Source organism: Sprattus sprattus (genome assembly GCF_963457725.1).
Source record: "Sprattus sprattus genome assembly, chromosome: 2".
Lineage (NCBI taxonomy): Eukaryota > Metazoa > Chordata > Actinopteri > Clupeiformes > Clupeidae > Sprattus > Sprattus sprattus.
In genome coordinates this window covers 22,884,032-22,905,274 of record NC_137921.1, presented here as the reverse complement: position 1 = coordinate 22,905,274, position 21,243 = coordinate 22,884,032, and the positions used below count along the sequence as shown (strand labels likewise).

The 21,243-nt window shown below is 44.5% G+C and overlaps 1 protein-coding gene across 6 annotated transcripts in view; it reads right to left on the bottom strand.

The window, feature by feature from the left end:
- The window catches only part of epb41l2 (erythrocyte membrane protein band 4.1 like 2), an 82,533-nt gene that overhangs the window by 55,747 nt on the left and 5,543 nt on the right, over nucleotides 1-21,243 (bottom strand). For 4 of the 6 annotated variants that reach the window (XM_080832661.1, XM_080832665.1, XM_080832664.1 and 1 more), the window contains exons 1-3: nucleotides 11,019-11,160; nucleotides 3,511-4,121; nucleotides 2,215-2,436 (exon numbers count right to left, since the gene is read on the bottom strand). In XM_080832661.1, the coding sequence (XP_080688787.1) occupies nucleotides 2,215-2,436; nucleotides 3,511-4,107 (819 nt within the window). In that variant the 5' untranslated portion in view covers nucleotides 4,108-4,121; nucleotides 11,019-11,160. Of the gene's footprint in view, nucleotides 1-2,214; nucleotides 2,437-3,510; nucleotides 4,122-11,018; nucleotides 11,161-21,243 lie in introns of those variants that run through there. The other 2 variants (XM_080832663.1, XM_080832662.1) reach the window with 1 other exon arrangement.

Genomic DNA, 21,243 nt, shown 5'->3' with positions numbered 1-21,243 from the left:
GCCACCTATATATGAACGTGTGTTGCTGTGTGTCGTTTGTGCAACAATAAAAACTGACTGAAGTCAGCCTTGTTTGTTTTTTGTTTGTGTCATTAAAATACTCATTAGTGACAGTTTAAGATAAATGCTAAGGTGTGTACTTGGGCCAATGCCAAGCTGAACCACTTTCAGCTTTGCCTAAAAAGAACTTTTGACAGAGACTTTAACTTCTAATATTAAACTTAAACTAAATTAACTTCATTAAGCTAAACGGTATGTTCAAAAGGAAATACCAACTTGGAGTGCTACAGTTCTTCAATATCTGTGAAGGCTCTCAACATACACCAATATTTCAATATCTCCTATTCAAATCAAATGTCTGCTCTGGTAGAACAATATGGAGGAGCTTTAAAAGAGTCTTCAAGTTCAAGTTGTGCAAGGGCTGGGTGTGGGGGTGGCGTGTGTGGCCTGTCAGGCAGTTTACTCTGGTCCAGTGGCCTTTCACACTCCACACTGAGGTCTGCCAAGGACACAGATTCAGTCTTCAGGGCCAAGGGACCAAGAGTGAACCAAAGAGGAGAGGACTGGAGAAGAGGAAGATGTCTGACTAAAGTCTTGTGCATTCGTGAGAGTCCTTGATTTGCCATTTAGAGCACCATATGTAATGAAGTCACCATCATGAAAGGTACCCACAACACACAATGGGTCAACTTCTCATCACACGCACTATTAGCATGCAAATGAAAACACTGGCTATATTCCGAATTACAGTGAGCTCTCATTACTTCCATCCTCACGGCCAATGATAAGTGATCAGGATGAGTAATGGTCCAATTGAAGCAACTGAGAGGAAGGCTGAGAAAATAGAGCTTTAAAAATCTGAAGCTTGATTACAGACACATCGTCTTCCATGTGATCCCAACCGATGACAAAAAGGAAAATGCGCCTAAAGAAAACACTGAGAGCTAGGATAACAATATCTCACGATAGAGATTTTTTAAAAAATTGAATTTGCCAAACTAATTGTGCAAGACTCGGGCGTGGAGCACAGCCAAAACTCCATTCTCCTTGCCTCTCTAATAAAGCAGCTGCTTGTTGTTTAGGTTCTTTCTGTTCTATTTGGCTTTTGCATTCGGTGTTTAAAATGTGACAATTAACAATTCAAGTCAGAATTACTTATGGCGAGACGACACTAATTAACAGCAGCCTGATGATTTTTGATGCCCCTCCAGTTCAAACACTGACGTTCAGATTCCAGGTTCCATTTGCACACATGCCTGGCTCAACACTATTTCTTAGAATCAGTAGTGTTAAATTAAAAATGTAAAACACAAATTCAACATGTGTAACTCCTTTTGCATAGCGGCTTTCAGGGTCACCTGAGACCTTCCAACCATCTCCACCCCAACTTTTCTCAGTAGTCACGATCAGGGCCTCAAGCCTCCCTGTTGCCATGGTTCCTCAAGGTGCGGAGTAAAAGGCATAAACCGGCTGCTGGGTAATCTGGTTCTCTGGGTCACATGGCCTCATTAGCTACCTCCACACTGTTTACACATTGCCGTCCTAAAAATAAGCACTGGATTTCAAAAGGGTGATGATTGAGTGTTTGTGTGCACGTGTCACCCTATCTCGATCATCTATTTCGGACAGATTTTTACAGAAAAAGCATCATGATTATGAGTATCATCTAACACAATGGAGTACTGAGAACAGGCAGGGCAAAGTGGATTCCCTGACAGCAATTCAACTAGAGTTTAGGGTCATGGTGTTCGTTTCCAACATGGCGGTGAGATGCTAAGCGACCCCACTTTCTTCATTTCATGGTACTTCAATGTCCTTTGAGTAACTTAAGGTAAAGCAATACCACAGGGTCTATGTAATCCCCCTTCAATTAAAGCAAAACCCCAAAGAGGCCACAATCTCAGACGAAACTTAATGCGCGGCAGATACCAATAATCTCTGAGTAAGTACCACTCATTTTGTTCAATTCTTTGCATGCTTGACTTCATGGCTCACCATGGGTTGGGGATCAACAGGGAATCGACAACAATAACGACAATAACAAAAACAACAACAGAGAGAGATGATCTCAGAAAAGGCCAGTTTAAGCAGGCTTGGGAAATATAATCCCCCCCTACCCTCCTCTTGAAAAGCCCCTGGGGACGGGCGGGCTGGGGTGGACTCTAGACCTCCCCAGGAAGAGAGGAACAGAGCAGGTGCGGTGGCTTCTCTTACCTCCACCTCACAGGGGAACTGGCTGCCGTCCAGCATGGTGACCTGGCACATGACCATCTTGATTTTCTTGGTGAGCCGCAGCGGGGAGAGGATGCTTGTGTCGGCCTTGTCCGTCGGCTCGTCCTCCTTCTTGGCCTCCTCACCCTCCTCCACTCCGTTCTCAGGCTTGGCGTCCTCTGTGTCCTTCTCCTGGGAGTCCTCACCTTTCTCCTCCTTGGCAGGCTAAAGGGGGGGGGGGAAAGGACACACAAGCAGATCAGAGGCCATTTAGACTGCAATTAGATAGTATGCACGCGCAGACACATCAGATGTTAAACACAGATTTCATGAGCATACACACTCATGGTTTCTTATGCATAAGACAAACACTGGTCTTATCAGTGTCCCCCGGACTGACATTTCTGAGAGGTTCTGGTCTCGGCCTGGATTATCTTTTTTTTTTGGTCAGCTGACTCATGAAGCAGACCCATACGGTTTCACTCAGTGAGAGAGAGAGAGAGAGAGAGAGAGAGAGAGAGAGAGAGAGACACACAGAGAGAGAGAGAGAGAGAGACGCCACCACTCTAGACTCTCACAGCCATTTTTCCGCTGGACTGCCGGCTGGAGATGATGAGGTCATTGGGTGGATCGAGATGGAAACATGGAAAACAGGAGGCGATCTGGCCTGGAATATTGATGGGAACAATAGAGGAGGACATCATTCTGTTGCATGCCTCTTTTCACAACGCCGCCCTTCTCCAATGATAAAGATGTATTGCTTTGTATGATCCAACTCAAAAAGAATGCACACTTTTTTTGGCATGACTCAAACTCAGCTGAGAGTTGTGTCAATTGCACACTCGCCTGTTCACACACACACTCACACATACACACAAACCGAATCTCTTATGAGGGCGCATAGATGACGCAGTTACTAATTGACCTTTACAGCAATGACTGAGATTTCAGCTCGGAAGATCAGCTGTCCCCATTTCGGTCTCTTTTCTCCAAGGTGCCCTGCGGCATCATGGGAAGAATTGGCACATGTATATTTATATAGTATCTAGCAGACTGAAATAAATTACACCAATTTCTCTGCATTTTTTCTGCAGGTGAACCAGGCCAGTGGTGGCAGGCTCAAGGCTGACATAAGGACAGGAGAGGGTGAGAGAGTGAAATATGTTTCAGAAAGAGACAGAACGATGTTTCCGGACCCCTCAACCAAGACCAGAGGATCAGGAAGCACAAGATTATCTCTGAAAGCGCATATCAACTGATCCTTTTGCTCCTTCTGACCAAAATGTTTACTCGGACTACCTGGGTATCGGCGCTGCCTATGGAGTGCTTCTCCTCCTCCTTGTTATCTGCCTTGGCCTCCTCTGCGGGCGGAGCCTCCTCTGCAACCTCCTCCTTCTGCTCCTGGGACTGGTCCGCTGTTGAGGCCTGGACCGGCTGCTCCCCGTCGACCTTGGACTCCTCTGCCGCCTCGTCCTCCTTCTTGTCTTTCTCCTTTTCCTCCTCCTCTTTCACTGCTTCCACGCTCCCCTCCTTGGGTGCGTTCTCTTTGGGTCCCACCTGGCTCTGGGATTTGGACCTCTTAAGCCATGGGGGAAGGAACCGGGAGATGCCCTTGCCTCCGCCCTCCTTGTCCTTCTCCTTCTTGTCTGTCTTCTCCTCCGCCTTGGCCTGCTCGCTCTCGGAGGTCTGCTGCTCCTCAGAGGCTGGGGTGTCTGTTGCTGCTGAAGCCTCTGCGGCCGCTGGTTCGGCCGCTGGTTCGGCCGCTGGTTCGGCTTCTGGCTTGGCCTCGCTGACGGGTTCTTCCTGTGGCGCAGGAGCTGTAGCAGTAGCCGGGGGCTGTTCCGCCTTTTCCGGCTCCTTCTTCACCTCAGTCTCAGATCCCACCTCTGTCGTCATGGTACCCGTGTGCACTGTGAGGAGAGGGAGAGAAACAAGCAGAAAGATGAGTCATGAAAAAATTCATTGTGGCCAGGAGGAACATTAACCAGGTTAAATATTACCCTGGTAGTTACTGAGCAGACGGTATTTTTTTCTATTGTGACACCAAGATATATGAATCTGTTTCATAAGCAAGGAGAAGGAGAGGGCACCGGTTTTCATATAGTGAAGCACGGAAGTGGCATTCAGTTTCAAGCCTTTTCATTCGGATTTGCTATGAGATGCAATAATGGCTTTTAGCATCATTATGTAATTTAATTCCCCTAAATGTCAGCGTGGGTAGCAACAATGAAGGCATCACCACACGGTGTAGATGCACAGAAATGAAGCAAAAGAGCTTTGCCTAGGGCATAACAATTTTTCTTTCAAATATCCCTGACAAGAGAACAAGCACACACCCATGCACTCACAAATACATAGGCCACACAGACACACACATACACACACCAAACCCGGACTCTACAATTAATTCAGAATGACAACAGCTCTCAAGCGGCAATGGGAATTTAAGACCCTCCACATTCCTCTCTGCAAAGAATGAGGGTATGAGGGCAGGAGAACTCACAGGAGGTTCACAGCTAGGTTAGCTAATTTAGTGTAGTAACGTAACGCAAGGTCCTGCACAGAAAGTAGTATGAACTTCACAAACCAACAGCATAGAAACAAGCCATCTCCGAAGGGAGGCAGGGTTTGGGGATTCTTGGGAGACTTCTGACTGATGTCTTCACTGAGAATCAGTTATGAATCCAATGTTAAGCCTTGAAAGCTGAGCCTTGAAGATTCAGTCATGGAAACTTGTACAGCTCAGTTGTTGAGTTGTGTGATTTTGGCTAAATATTGCACCAAGATGCACTAATTTGCACCAAGAGGCACACTGTGGGGTGGGGGGTCTTTGTTAAACAAACAGGAAGTCTTGTCTGCTCTACAGCATACAAAGCTGAATCTTCAGTTATCCACAACGGGGCAGTCCAGTGTCCACTTCGGTTATCCTGTCACAATCGATATGTGTGTGTTCGCGCAAACGCATTTCATGGTGCGCCTATTTCCGGCGCCCACGCCAGGATAATTTATAAATAGCAAACAGTGGCGCACGCTTGAATGGTCGGAGAGTTATGAGCGAAAGAAGCCATTTTATGTACTTCATTTGGGGGCGGCGGGGGCTGCACATATTTAAGCCGATCACGTGATGAGATTGACACAGGGGAGTTTAACCAGTAGGAGAGGGACTGAGAGCCTGGCTGAGTAGTGCTGAATCCCCCTCTCATGGAAGGTAAGAGCATGCAGCAATTAAGAAGGGGGGGGGGGGGGGGGGGGGGGTATTATCCAAGAAATATTTATGCCCCTGGTTTAAAAAAAAATTGTATTTGGCTTGTTATGATTGATGGTGAGGGCTGCCTCCGTTCCGCTAATGAAGAGGGTTGTTATTGTTATAATTGGTGTCGGGGACAACCGAAGGGAGAGCAAATCATGACTGGGAGCTAGACAGCAAAAGGAAGAGGGAAAGAGAGACATGGAATTGAAAAAAAGAGATGCTGAGAGAGAGAGAGAGAGAGAGTGTGTGAGAGAGAAAAAAAAAGACAAGGACAGAAAGACAAGGAGGGAATAAGAGAGAGAGACAGGGAGAATGAAAAAAAAGATGGAGAGAACCACTTCCAGGAAAGAGTAGATCTCTCCAATAAGTAGGAGTACACTGAGGACATTATGTAAACTGTGCCATTGATGACCACTGACAGCAGAGAGGTTTCAGGAGCTCTTAACCAAGACCAGCTGGCCCTCTGGTAGCCCTTATTGGATTGCGATGATAATTCATTTAGCAGTAAAAATGAATTTAAAACCCACAGCCTACTTCCTGGCAAATGTACCTCCGATACTGAGGTCATGTGCAATACGCACCTCTGGCCAAGTGAAACTTTGAAATATAAAAACACTACGCTTTGTATAGACACCAAGAACAAAATGCATGGCACTGGTTTAACGTTTTTGATGGTCCCACGTCAGCATACATAGTCAAAATCACATGTAGTCACAGGCCCTGGTATAGATACACGGATTACACCTTGGCCCAAAAGACCAATGGTCACGCTCCTACAAAGTTTAAGACTCAGGCAACTGTTTCTTACATCTTAGGATACTCAATCCATTTATGCTAGAAGTAAACCATCACACTCCCAGTATCGTCTTTATGGGAATGGTCATCAATTCCGCAGGCTCTTTGGTGAGCACCGCAACATCCTCAAAGTGAGAAAAAAAAAATGTCCATTCCAAAACGACCTCAGTGACCAGGTTCTGATCAGGCTGCGGATGAAACGATGAGTGGGAACACTGGTCTACAAGTCCAATCAGCGAGTATCAGTGTCAGGGCCCTGCCACCCCATGGGCCAGAGCCTAAATCCCCAAACTGCAAGCCTTGCAGATGAGAGTGGTTGAAACAACACAACCTGTCAAAACCAATCATGTCTCGGCGGGCTTCTACAAAATGGCCTCCTGATCCTGGCGCTGGTGTGCTCTCATGCTTTCAGATCCTCTTTGCTTAAAGAGGCTAATATTACCATGCTCCTAATCCACCTCTGAACAGACACAACAGACCTGGAGTCATGGCCTGCCACAACACTGCGTGTGTGTGTGTGTGTGTGTGTGTGTGCCTTTGGTGCATGTATAACAAGTGTTAGCTTTAAGCTTTGCAAATGTTTTGCTATCAAAGTGTGTGAGTTTACTGGGCGGGGCAGTCTGTATTTTCGCATAAAGCTCTGAATCTGGGTGGGTGTGTGTGTATGTTTTAGAGGATAGAATTGGGATTCTGAGTGTTCAGTGCCCAGCTGCAGATCAGTGTTGTGTGGACGTGAGAGAATGCTCTTAGGGCCATACGTCAATGGAGAACACCCATTATTTGTTTAATTAACTGGGTTGCATATGTATGTGCTTGGTCATAGCAATCTGCAAGTGGCTAAAAAATAAATCAATGCTGTCGAAGTGAACTTCAAAGTTGTGGCAAAATTAAACTAAATACTGAGTGATATATAAGGCTTTTTAATTAGTACATGCAGTTAGACGCCAGGGGTTGAATTTATGAAAGGCATTTAGCGTATGCTTTTCTGATCAACATCTAAGCTTTCTACACTTATCAAACATAGCTTGTACACACACAGATAAACAGCAAAAATTTGTGCAATTAACAAACGATGATCATAACCTGTTTAGCTGTCTAAATTGGTTATCGCAATATGATCAACTGTTCAAAATAAATATCCCTGTGCATGGGCCCTCATTCAACTGGGTGAGCCAGACCTGAACATTACCACCTATCACACGCATGTGAGTACAGTTTGAACACTAGACTGCTATTGAGAAGTCACCGACTCGTCCAAAAAAGAGACATTTAATTTCACAAATGTATATGACCTAAGTCTTCAATCTGTGAATGTTCTGAAACCTTGCCAGCAGCAACAATGTTCTTCTATCACCTCTTGGGCAAACTAGTTCTCACAATGCATCCATTTTGCCAACCGCCCAGACATCTGCATTATACACCCGTTAAACAAGCCCCAACAGATGTCTGATCTTTTTCACTGTCATTTAACCACAAGTGAATAACATTTAAATGCCTGTTGTTGGATAATCACCTTTTGTGATTTGGTGATTCATTTTGAACACTTGATCATGCGAGTAGGCCAGTTAGACGTGCCTAAGAAAAACACCAGTCATAAATTTGGAACCAGATGCTTGACCGTTTACATTTTAACTCATTTCTCAAGATTGCTCTGAAATTTAAAAATAAAAACGGTCACTTATATGTCCAGGTACAATCCCCCTCAGATGCAAAAATCAGGACATTCAAAGTTTTTGCCAGTTGGATCCAAACAAACATTCACCAACTCCTTAAACAACACACAGAGGCCATGTATGATGCCTGTACAGGACTGCGTTTCCCAAAAGCATCACTGAAAAACCCACCCCAGAGCTAGTTCCTTGTCTGTCAGATACACACAAGTTTCCAACATGAGACCTATTAAAGAAGGCTTCCCAACCTTTGACTGGCACATGGGTGTGGACTACAGGATCCCAACTCTGGATCTAATTAATAAGGCCCAGAGTAAAGGTTTTGTGAACTGGATGTCCAATGCTGGATTATATCTGTAGAATAGCGCATCCATTGGACACAACTAAGATTTGGGAGTCGTTCTACACAGGATTTGAGGAAGATGTTGAACTCTACTCGAAATGCAACCTTGTGTGTATTAACCTCAAGATGAGCTTCTCCACACTCACAACCTTGGCAAAGACGACCTAGCCTGTGTGACGCTGGGTTGACCAATGTAAATTTAATTTTCACTGAAAACAGCTGTTGCCTTATCAGCTTATCCTCCCTGTGTTGCAACAGCATTGCGAGCCAGACGACTTCCTGCAGCCTCCAGTGAGAATGGAGGCCATGACTAATGTGACATGGCTTATTCCTCTCTGCCTTCGCTCCACATCAACTTATGAATGAGTCCTCTGCCAGATTCATAATCTCTCTCCTCATCTCAGACACACCCACACATACACACAGAAAAAAAGGCAACACTACTTAACTATCTGACTTTTACCTTTGTACAAAGTATTGGAAACATTTAGGAATGAAGTCACAAAATTGAGAGGCATTCTGCCCAAGTTGCCATTTAATGCCATTTCCCCCTCCTCTCCTGCTCATGTTTCTCCAGGCAGAAAATGGACCATTTATTACAGCCATTACATAACCCCTGTGCTCCAGCCATCTGTTTACCATCCCAAACATGTTGACTGTAAATCTCTAAACCCGTACAAAAACAACAAATCTGCAACAATAAAAAAAGAAGGCAGCCCTATGCTTTTTGTTTTGACTGTGCTGATTTTCATGTTGTCTAATTTAAAACATTTGAGACGTGGATAGAGCACTACAAGGGTGAGAGAATCCTGTTGATGTGCCTCGCGGATCCAAAAAACAACAGGCGGGTGAAGAACCCCCTCCCCAAGCTCGGTGAGTGCATATGGCTGAGGCGAATTGTTTGACTTGGTGTCTGCGCCCCAGGGAAGCGGACAGTATCAGGAATGCGCTTCAAAAAGGGATCAGCGACAGTCCGCCTTTCTTTTCCCTCACATCCAGTGCCCTGTCCACTGCCCCGCCCCCACATCACCTACGACCCTCCTAATAATAATAATAATAATAATAATAAAAACACTATCAGTACCATGGCAGAGGTGCCAGGCCAACAGGGTTTCCAAAAAGCATGATAAGTGATACGAAAAGGGGGGAAAACACAGAGAGCAGGGCTAGGAATATCTAAATCCCTGCTAGCCCTTAAGGCAGCCATTCTTCAGATTTTGGACGAAATGAATTACACTACCCCAAAATAAAAAATAAAAAAAAACATTATGTGGAAACGTAGATATACTCAAGAAAGCTATACAAAAAAACACCACAACCCATTATTTAACAAGCACAGAATGAAACACATATAAATAACATGTGTCTCACTAAAGTTTGGGGGCTGCAAAGGATATTGTGCAAGACTCCACAGAAAACAAGCATCCGGTTGCCTTTTTTTAACATAGTGTGCGTTTGTGTGTTCATGCATTTTATCGTTCTGTAAATAAATAACATGCAATACATTTTGATAAATTGATTAATGGAATACTTAAAAACCAATATGATTTTCATGCAAAAGTTCATATAAAACTTGTATGGATTGCCTGTAAATACAGATTTCCCCTGATTTAAGTTCCGATATGTACACAAGGCTTGGAACATTTGATCTAGCCTATAAGATCTTTAGCTGTCTGCCATTAGCTAGTTAAGCTTGCTCATTGCCTAATGTTTCTTGCCTGGTATGCATGCATTGTGTGTAGGCTACTGTTACCATTTTAAGAATCAATACATTTAAACATAAATCTAAATTTTAGCCCATAGCCTTCATATCATCACTATGATTGTAGACTGGGGATGGACAAATGGATAGGTTATCAAACTTTAAAAATCTGACATCCTGTTGTGGTGTATGCTATACGATGAGATACAGCTTTGTCCTTTATGTGTGCAAAAGAGTATTGATCTCAGCTGGTGGAGGTCTTTAAATCACAACCTGACTAGTATCTTCCTAGGACATCGGGCTAGCGATTCAGCGAGTTTACCTGAAGGGATATGTACAGTAGGTTTTTTAATTTACAAATATATTACATCAGAAGGTTACTCCTCTAGTCACACACTAAAAGAAACAGTGTGTAGTTAGGTGGCTGGGAATATAAAAAAAGTTCCCATAGCATTCCTGCTTTTTGCATGGAATTTAGCCTAGCACACATGTTAACATGCTGACTCACACATATGCATGTGTGCGTGCTCGCCCACACGCATACACACACGGTCATGACTGCAGAGCCCAGAATATAACATGGCCACAAGCGTGACAAATTGTATACAGCAGCAGACGCCTGGCTCTGATCATCAGATCAGGTCATCATAACCCTTAGCCAAGTCGTGTCCCTGGCGTGGCACATCAGAGATATAAAGCACACTGCTGCAGACCCCACCTTCCGTCGTACACGAAGACACTCTTATTGTGCTTTAAAGTTAAATATATATATTTAAAAAAAAAATCTTCTTGTGACCCTAACAAAGCGCTGGTGTTCAACTCAGCCCTCAGAGTCAACGACCTCTTTGTGTCCTATCAAATTCAAATCACCTGACCCCACCTCCTGTCCCGAGCTAATGACCAATCCTCCGTCAGCCTCCATGTTGGCTCAAGCACCCTCATCACCACATCTTATGAGAGCCTGAACAGAGAGGTGCGGAAACACTGAATGCAGCTGTGCCAAGGAAGGATGGGGGGGGATTGGGAAAGGCAGGAGCGTCCTCTTACCGTGCACTGGTCCTTTCTCCTTTCTTTCTCGCTACCTTTTCCTGTGCTTTTTCCTGCACCTTCCCTTTCTCTCGCTCTCTCTCTTTTCCAGCTGATCAGACTCCTGCTGCTCGGCACGCTGTCATTACTGAGCTGTGCTGCCAACTCGGGGAGTGGATCACACGAGAAAAGCGAGAGGGAGAGAGAGAACACTAATGAGAGAAAGGGAGGGGTGACTGTGACAGTGGGAGAGGCAGCAAGGGAGGGCGGGAGAGTGAGAGAGGAGGAAGGGGACTACATACACACACAGAAGACAGGGAAGCAAATATTTAGAGAGACAGAAGAGAATGATGAGGGGCAGAAAGAAAGAGATCGAAGCCAGAATGCGGGATGACAGAGCTTTACAGATAGAAAGGAAATCAGAGGGATCTGAACAGATAAATGGGGGCACGAACAGGTCAAAGGATAAATGGAATCAGTGAGAGGCAGAGTGAAAATGTGTAAAAACGGAATGTGTGTGTTGCGTGTGAGGAAGACCCAGAAGGAGGGAGAGCGAACGAGAGGGAGAGATGTGTGAAGAAACATGCCCACAGCTGCAGTGCCAGACATGCCATCTTCACAAACACTCCATGCCCTTGACCAAGCGTTTCCCCTCGGGGCCACATGCCTCTGGCACACCAGTTACCGCAGACAAGCTTCTCTGTCTCAATGTAACCTCGCTGTCGGCACATGCCCATCTATCTTTATGCGTTTCCAGCTCGTGGCTACTACTAACTAGATAGACATTTGCATGCAAACCAGTTTGGCTTGGCTATAAAAAAAGGCTGGGCTTCAAGTGCTCTTTACAGGCTCATACACAAAGGATGAACTTCAAAAACACACCATTCCTCTCCCTTTTCTGCCTCCACCAACTCCACTACACCTATCTACACCTAACTGCAATCCAACTCAGACACAAGCACACAGCACGCCATTCTGTGTAGACAGAGGGCAACATATAGCTCCATCCAAATGGTCCCCAAATCAAGTTATTCTAATGGTTTGAGTGCTGCTAGCAAATTGCATTTTGAGCAAATCTGATCCCTGCTGATGAGTCAGTGTCCACCATCACACATGGACACACTGAGACAGATGGTGCAGGTCAAAGAAGTCACACGAAAGGCAAAAAGAGAAACAACAGATGCCACATCAGATGTCCGAAAACATGGACAAACAAGCAAGCAAAACATGGAGGAAGAGCCAAGACGCTTCCGTCTGGCTTTCAATGGCGCTGACGTCGACCCGGACCAAGCATCTCCCTTAGAGTTCAGAGGTCATCGCTAAAACACCTAGGGTCAAGAAGTTTGAACAACAGGATTAGGGCCAATAAAACACTGCCTGAAAGACAACAATTAAAGAGGCGGGAGAACAAACTGGGAGGGGTTAGCCCCCAAAAAGGCTATAATCAAGAGGACTTTCAGGACAAAAACACGTCAAAACATTTACTTCCCGAGTGGCATAGCTAGAAAAAAAAAAAGATTGGCCTTCAACTGGAAACTGGCCCCCAACCCCAAACAGATCCTCACCCACCCCATTCTGATGATCACCATGAGCCAAATATGGATTATTTTCTTAGGGTTGGGAGCATGGAGAGTTCTGACCAATGTGATATGAGAACAGCAGAAGCCACAAGTGTTCTTGGCATTTCTCACCAGGTCGGGATAGTGGCATATTTCCATTTGTGCTCTGCCAGTGATAACATCGCTAAATTTGAGAGAGGGCGACTTTTACATTCAGATAAGAGACACACAAACTCCTCACACAGATATAAAACACGTAGACTGACATGGACAAACACTACTGTTCTGGCTGAAAGGAAATGCTGGCTCTTTCCTTCTCCTTTACCTGGGAAATAAAGTAGGTTAAATGGAGCCTGAAGAGTGCATAAATATACTTGAACTTGAATGAACCACACTTGCCGGAGGCAATGACGCCATGCATATAGGGACAAGTGTGCATGAGTGTGTGTGTGTGTTTGAGCGCACGCCTGTGTGTCTGCATGTGTTCCACTGGGAGCACCTGCGCCTGGGGAGATAACTCTGATCACAAACAGGAAGCAGGCCTTTAGCTCAGGGTACTTCTTTTACAGGGTAAACAGCCTGATGAACAACATGAGTAAATTATGAACACACACACACACACACACACGCACACGCACACACAGGTTAGGTTACATGGCTCTTTTTCAGCAAATTAACCCAGATTTATTTTTTGAAGTGTCGTTGCTATAGCAATAGAGAGTTCCTGGTTACACAACTGAAGTCCGTGCCATGTCACCTCAGTTGTCACACAGTGGGCACAACCAACCATAGCGAGATACAGAAAGAGAGAGCGATAGAATGAAAGGACAAAAAGAGAAGAGAGCGGAGACCGCACAAAAAAACATTTGAATCAGAGGCCGGCCCCCTCTGGGTTCTAAACAATACAGATGCCAAGAATCAACGTGTAGTATTACAGAAGCCATGACAGACTGTACAGAAACAAATTACCCTCATTAACCGCTTCAAAATAAATTAGAAAAAAAAAGAAAACTGAACTGCATGCTTTTTGCACACCATGATTAAAGCTGATCTTTTAATTACAGGTAATTTAGAGAACCAACAGTGCAAAAATTCCAGAAGTCTTACCAACTCTGACAGACGAGTTTAACATTGAGGCAAAAACCTAATAAAACAAAACCCACACAGTCAGATCCACACTTATGGGCTCTCCACTTTCCTTGCAGTGGGTGAGACTGTGAGGCAGCAGACACCATGTTTGCGCTGAAAGCACCCCTGAATTCCACCCATAGTCAGTCCCAGTGCTGCGGCAGCAAAGGCCGTCTCTGTCTCCCTGACAATGACCCCGGCTGTCTGTGGACACAAAGCACGGATCAATCACCGTCAAGCCACAGCTACTGTGTGCTACGGTTAGGACAACATTTCACCCTTCATTCGATGGTCTTGCTCACTTGCTTGGACACACACACACACACACACATGCATGCACATCCCCTCACACATGCCTCTACTCACTTCCGAGAGGCATTCTAGAAAGATAAAGCTGGTGCTGACACTTCAGGAGATGGCAGGGAAAGATAGCAGTAACTTGTGTAAAGCACTGGCCAGTTTATGGTAGAGGCTGGCCTGGGAGATGGTAAAGAATGGGTTACAGCGTGGTCACGCATACAGTTCATGCCATGAAACCGAGACAGAAATAAAAAGACTTCCCTCAAGCTCCAGGACTAGCAAGGAGATAACCTTTACAGATACTCCCTCAGGTATTGAACAAGGAAGGAAAAGAGAAAACAAGACTCTGGGCGATAAAAGGATGAGACTTGGCTGTCCCAATACATTCCATCATGTCGCTTCCTTCAACATTCAAGGAGCTTAATTTCTTTGACAAAAGCCTCTGCTTAAGAAATGGTGTGGGGGAGGGAAACAGGTGGTTCTGTCATGTGTGGATGTAACCAGGTGATTTAGTGTCTGGGGTTATCTCTTCTCGTTTTCTCTTTAAATCTGGAGACATGTCCCAACTTGATGGAGATCACAGCAAATAAACCTCATGCTTCTGTGAGGTGTCAAGGTATTTTCTCATGGTCTTTTCTTTAGTGAGGGGGTCTGCACCTCCTCCCATCCCAGCCGGTCTCAGAGAGGAAAGTGGTTCATGAAGGCCAATTTCTTTCGCAGCTGCACTGGAAGGGCTTGCATGAAAAGGGGACAAGGGATCCAGCCGACAAGCAAGCAAGCAAATCGCTTGACCTCAGAGTTGAGTAGCACACATAAATCTTGCATAACAGTGGCTCAGATTTGGTCTGTACATACTTCTTCTGAATTACTCAGACAAGATCTTCAAAGAGATGACAACACTCACACCCTGCAGGGCTGGTATTTGGCAGGTTTTGTTTTATACACAAAATTCGTCAGGTTTAATAGGCATGAACTGAAGTTAGTGAAACGTCGTATGCATATCCACAGGCCTCAAAATTACATTCAAAAGGATAGGTGAACTATTTAACTTAAATTTCAATTACGATTATGGCTTCCAATGATTATGAAAAATTTAGAGATAAAACGATTATTTTGCAGCATTACGCTTTGCAATGACGCTCTCGTTTGGTTTGGTGCTACAAATCCAGTGCACCCCTTGTGCTGTTAGAGCATTGAACTTTCACCCCTTTCCTAAAAACCCAAAGTTACTAGCCAGGCTGTGACATGTTTAGTTCAGCTCGAGCCAAGATAACAGCACTGAGGGTCCAGGGCCGCAGGCTCATATTCATGTGCACAATCACACAATTCGTTTTTTTCCCATAAGGGAGCACCCCTTACCACCCCCTACAGTGTGGGACTGAAACAAAAGCAATAGTGAAGGAGTTTAACTGAACCACAGACACCCCAACTAGACAAAGTTCAAGTTCCAGTTATCAGTGGGACAGGAGGCTTCACTTCCTGTCCTCCTCTCCTCTGCCTTCCCTCCACAGCCCCACAGAGCATCTGGTCCCTGTTACTTCCTGTATCTGTACAGGCGGTGAAAGAGAGGTCAAAGTCTAAACACTGATATGCTTCAAAATTGAACCAAATGAATCTGCACCACTGAGCAATGTTGATTTTGAGGTTGTCCGATAAACTCTCTGGCAGCACATTAGCTTGCAGACAGAAAAGATTATGTCAGCCTTGCACCTGATCCAAGTGTATTCTGGGATGTTTTCTTCAATCGGGGGACCTCTAGGGCTGTACCTCCGCCCTGGGTTCACTCACCTCTCAATGGGAGTTCCGCGCCCTGCAGTTGCACAGAGCACAGCCTAGGCAGGCTGAGCAAGGCATGCTCAAATGGGACAAGAAGGAGCTAGGCTTTCAGGATTTACTTTTCAGTCATTATCGTGGAATTTAGCCACAACATCAGTCATGATTAGAAAAAAAATGGACACCCCTTCCTCAATTCCATTTTGAGTAGTTGTTTTTCCTGTCTGGATTAACAGTCACACAACTGAAGGCCTCAATATACTTCTGCATCCTTCTCCGTCCTCGAAAAAAAATGGTCGGGCGGTGGATTCAGAAAAATTTGAACGTACTAATCGGCCCTACATACTACTCCGACGGCTATGCGTGCTAAAACCTATTCAACGCCAGACCACTGGGTGGGTTAACGACTGTTTGTCGGGGCCGGAGCTACCCCATTACATCTTTGTTGGAAGTCATTGATTGTTTTTCCTCCCATCTGTCACTGACCTCACAGGTAAGCTACCTCCAGACCAGCTGGGCAGGTGTCGTCACATGGGCCTTGGGGAATGTATCTTAGTTATAGAATGCAGTTTAATGCTATATATTCACTTGAGAAGGCAAATGTATCTCCATCGTGGTGCTCATTTTTTGTGGAAAATATAGTTGCGATCTATAACAAAACGATATGCTTATCTTACATACAATATAGAAAGTATTTTAAAACGATTCAATAAAATTAATACGTTCTTATTTTCTTTGGTATTTTTGTCACATTCAGATTTGCAATGATTTCTGGGTAACCTAATAGGTAGCCTATGATGTGTGATTTTTCGCTTTATATCACTACATCACTATGACAACGCACTCACTCATTGTCGGCCATGAGGTGGTTGCCCTTGTCCAAAGTGGTAACGTGAATGTGTCACTATGAAACAAAGCATGCACACTTCGAACAAAATTACCCCCCAAACTCTGAGGAAAGGGCCAGAAAAATAAACTAAAAAAATAAACCACTACAATCATCATACCAATCAACATGCAGTGTTATAGTTATATCAGCCACACAACAAGAGCTTGCATATACATACATGCCAATAAACATATACATACAGGCCTTTTTAACCATGAATATGATGAAACACATACAGGACCACACTCACTTATGATCCACTGCCTGGACACCTTTAATGCCCAATTTTCAAGAAGACGATCTTAGAGGAATCTTTTTGTGTGGGGTAGTCGTTTATTGTATAAATACCTCCTCCCGGCATTCCTCAAATACAGCGAACAATGGCAACTAACAGACAACGGTTGATGGTGGAGCTGGACTAGTTTGAGTTATTGGCAGAGGACATGCTTATAGCGATATTTTTTGGGCGACAACTACAACAACAGCAGAACATGCGACGGAGGCGCAGGTGGTATGTACGTCCACTAAATTTTCCGCTAAATCAAGCCTTTAGCGTAATCACAATAACTCTCAAAAGTTTTCTGCTAATGCTTAGACCAAAAATCCATTGAAACACATAGTAGCAAGCTAGCCTCGCTGCTAATAGGTACAGCGTTATAGTGCTGATATGCTCTCACACGCCACCCTCATTGAGGCAAAAGTAAAGTTTGCCTCAAGTCTCTTTCACTGCCGTTTTATGTAAGGTCAGCCATTCTAAATAGGTTTTACACATTTGTGAAATACATGTCCTATTTAATGGATACAGAGCACTGCTCCCAGCATTACTCCGTAGCAAATTACGTTAGATGTCATTTCAACCTGGTTGAAGATGGCACTTTCAACACCGAGCCACCAGCCAAGAGACCAACAGTAGACGGGAGCAATGTTCTTTTCGAGGGTTTATATAAAATATGGTAGCCGTAATGCTGCATGCGGTGCGGCTTTGTAGTTAACCAAAGTCGTACTAAAACATGTTGACAGAAAACAGGAAATGTGAGGTCCGGACATGTTTGATTCCGGAAATGATGTAGATTGGAAATGATGCCATAAGCAGGCCAATCACAGCCAAGGGGGTATCCGACTCTCTCCGACTCTCTAAGAAAAGTTAGAAAAAAGCGTTCCTCTCCGACCAGCTCTCCGAGAGCTCGGCTGGGCGTCAACACCTGGGTGAAGGTGTTGCCAGGGCGTGCCAAGGCATGCCAAAGTGTCCCTCTACGACCGAATCGGAGAAGTAAAAAACGGCCTTGTGAGCCTACTTCACAATCCTAACTGCCTCATTTCTGCAATGTTCCATTTCCTCTTACATGCAATATTAATGTACAGTGTTTTCCCAACTATAAACCGCACTGTAAACCGTAATTATTCGTAAAACGAAATGCCACGTAGTTGAGGTTAACTGGAATGAGACCTTGCATGTTTTAAACCTCTCATGGGACACAGAATTTCACGCTCTGTAGCATTCTCTTCAAAACAGTCACTTGGGAATACACAACACCTGTTACTTTATTGTTACTTGACTGTGAATGAAAATGTGTTATCTATATCATTTTGTTTTAACCTTCTACTATACATCAATGGTATTCATTTGTGTGGGAGAGAGAGAGAGAAAGGGAGAAAGGGAAAGAGAGAGAGACTTAACCTGGAAAATGTACTGTGCATGTTACTTTAATTCCCATCAATAGGCCGCACCCGAGTATTAACCGCAAGGCTGCTGAAATTTTGCAAAATCGATTTATAAACTATGGTTAACAATCAGGAAATGACTATAAAAAGCTATCCATAATGGGGGTCTAAACATGGCTTCCTTCATTCCACACTCTGAGAACTCCATCCAAACAGCTGTTGAATCTGGTCAGTGTGGGTGTGAGGTTTGGGATGTGTTGGGGGTGGGGGGATGTTATTGTGGATTAGTTTGGACTCCAGAGGCTGACTTGTCAAGATGCTGATGTTATAACATCATCTTGTTCCCTAAAACAACAGACACATACTCACAGAAGAAAGAGAAATCCACCCCTTCATTTTCACCACCAACACCCACAAGACCCTCTTGAGGGAGCACATCTGGGGTCGACCCCACCCCTTATGACGACTTCGACAATCTGGAGCCCAGGAGGAGTTCTCTGAAGGACAGAGGGTCTGGTCCCAAAACAGGGCTGTACCCCAAGTCAGGGCCCCCAAATCTCCTTCTCCCCACTACCCTCAACTCTCAAGTGCAACAGAAAAGCTTTGCAGAGGCAACTCCTGTGGCTCTGGTGACCAGCAGCATGCTTTGAGCAGGAAGTGTGATCCATCACCCGTGTCACAACCACCGAGCCAAACATAATAGAAACCTATAACATGTGAAAAAAGGCAGGTCCAGATCCACACAGTAGGGCACATCACATAGTTGGGCCGGCTAAGGCATTGACATGCAGCTTTAGTGTCCACATTCTTCAAGACACTACATTCTGTAACAGTCTACAAAACAGTTTAAAAACGTCAAAGTGATATTGTGAGTCAAGATATTGGTTACGTTCCAGTGTAGCTACTACTACATAGCGTCAATAGCCCAGCTAAGACTGGGTGCTCTAAATGGAGCGCAGAAATATGTGCTGAATAATGCCCCAGTGTATATGAATAATCCAAAACCATATAATGAAACTCCAGATGGTTCAGTTACACCTCACAAATATGTGGATAGTTTTTCCCCACCCTTTTCTGTCTTTATTGGGGTAATAAAAAAGCAAGTGTGTGTGATGGTGCCACCTTAAATCACATGGCTCCACATCACTAAAGACAGTCCATGGTATCTCTCAGTCATTTAAATCATTTGTGAATTTCTAGTGGGGGAAAAATCCAAATTAACTCATGGTTTTCTCATGGACATAGCTTTGTGTTCAGTTCACTGGATCGCCCTGCTTTAAATAATAATAATAATAATCCACATTTTAACAGCACCATCTGGTATAAACTGCAGCCGATTTGACAATTGGTGTCAAAATGCTGAATGTTCAAATGATGATCACTCACCCGTCCACATTAAAACATGGATTATCGGATTATGAACCAAAATGCGCGCACACAAACACCATGTGACATTGGGAGAATATACACCACAGACCAACCATATGACAATGAAGTGAGCTCTATTTCATCAACCACACTTTCAATGATGAATTCTTATTTCAAACAAACACCAAAGAGCTACATTTGATAGGGGGTTGCATTTTCCAAACACACACCAAGGTTCCATTTTCCCAGATAAACCCACCGAGGGACTGCCATGTCCTAAATCCATCAATTATCCATCCCAGTAGTACTGAATCAGGGATTAAGGTTGGTGGCCATTCAAACTACATGCATACCACAAAACAAAATGGTGACAAAATGCACAGGCACAGTAGGACCACAGAGGAAGAAGAGAGGGAGGAAAATAAACAGAGCTGGACATTGTAGACGAGAGGCAGATAGATAGATCGAGGGAGAAGCAGTTTCAGTCTTGTCCATGGCCTCCCCTTTTGAAAGGCCAACCCGCTTCTCCTTTTATTCAGCTCTGAATGGCTGAGTGTTGAGCATCTGAATAATACAATCTCTCATAACTGCCCATTGTCCCTCCTAAATTCTCTTATTCTCTGTCTGTTAGTGCACTGAAGCGTGCGCCGGAGCACCCCTCCCCCAAACCCCAGCGTTCCCTCTTGCATTCCCTTCCTAGGTCTTGCGGAGTTCCCCGGAGACTGGCTCGACACAGGTGCACTGGCATTGCCATGGAAACAGGCCCCAAAGGTATACATGGCCCACAAGAGAGACTCTGGCATCATTTGGTTTTGGTCAGGTCAATGTGCTTGAACCGTCTGGGGAAACTCTGTTGTCTTCTTTCATCAAAGGACAGAACAACAGCTTTGATAAAGATAGAGATCAAGGTTGTCACTGTGTAAACAAAGATATTTTCTCTGTGGCACAGACATGTTTATGAAACATTCATGACAATCTGATTACTTGAGGACATTTCTGTGCACAAACAATAATTGAATACATGTTTGTGCACATACAGACAGTGTAACATTATGTTTCAATTGGTTTTCAGTTCTTAGTGGAACCTTGCCTTCCAGAGCTTAAAGATGAAGTGTACCACCACTCTGACTAAACACTAAGCCAGGTCTGTGTTTGCAGTCATTGCTTACAGAACTCTCATGTCCCCTTAGCTAACCTAGTTTGTTAGGATCACAGGGGCCGATATTTATTTTCCCATGCAACAGCCCATAAGTGCCATAACACAGCCCCAAATCTGTTAAAAATAGCATATGAACTTTGCCTTTGTAAAGGGGGGTGAAGGGCTGTCGAATAGGGTGTTGGGGTGAGGGGCAGGAAGTCAGCCACAGTGACACACTCCATCCGTCCAATGTTTTCTTTCACATCTGCATTCTCTTCCTTTTATATCTCTTTTAATCATTCTCTCTAACTCTCATTTACACAGGTCTTTATTGCTCTCTTTTTTTAAGCAAAGGCAATTGACCACATCATGCCATGGCCTACAATATACAAGCATGAGTTGCATTTTTGATGTTATCGTCACCATGAT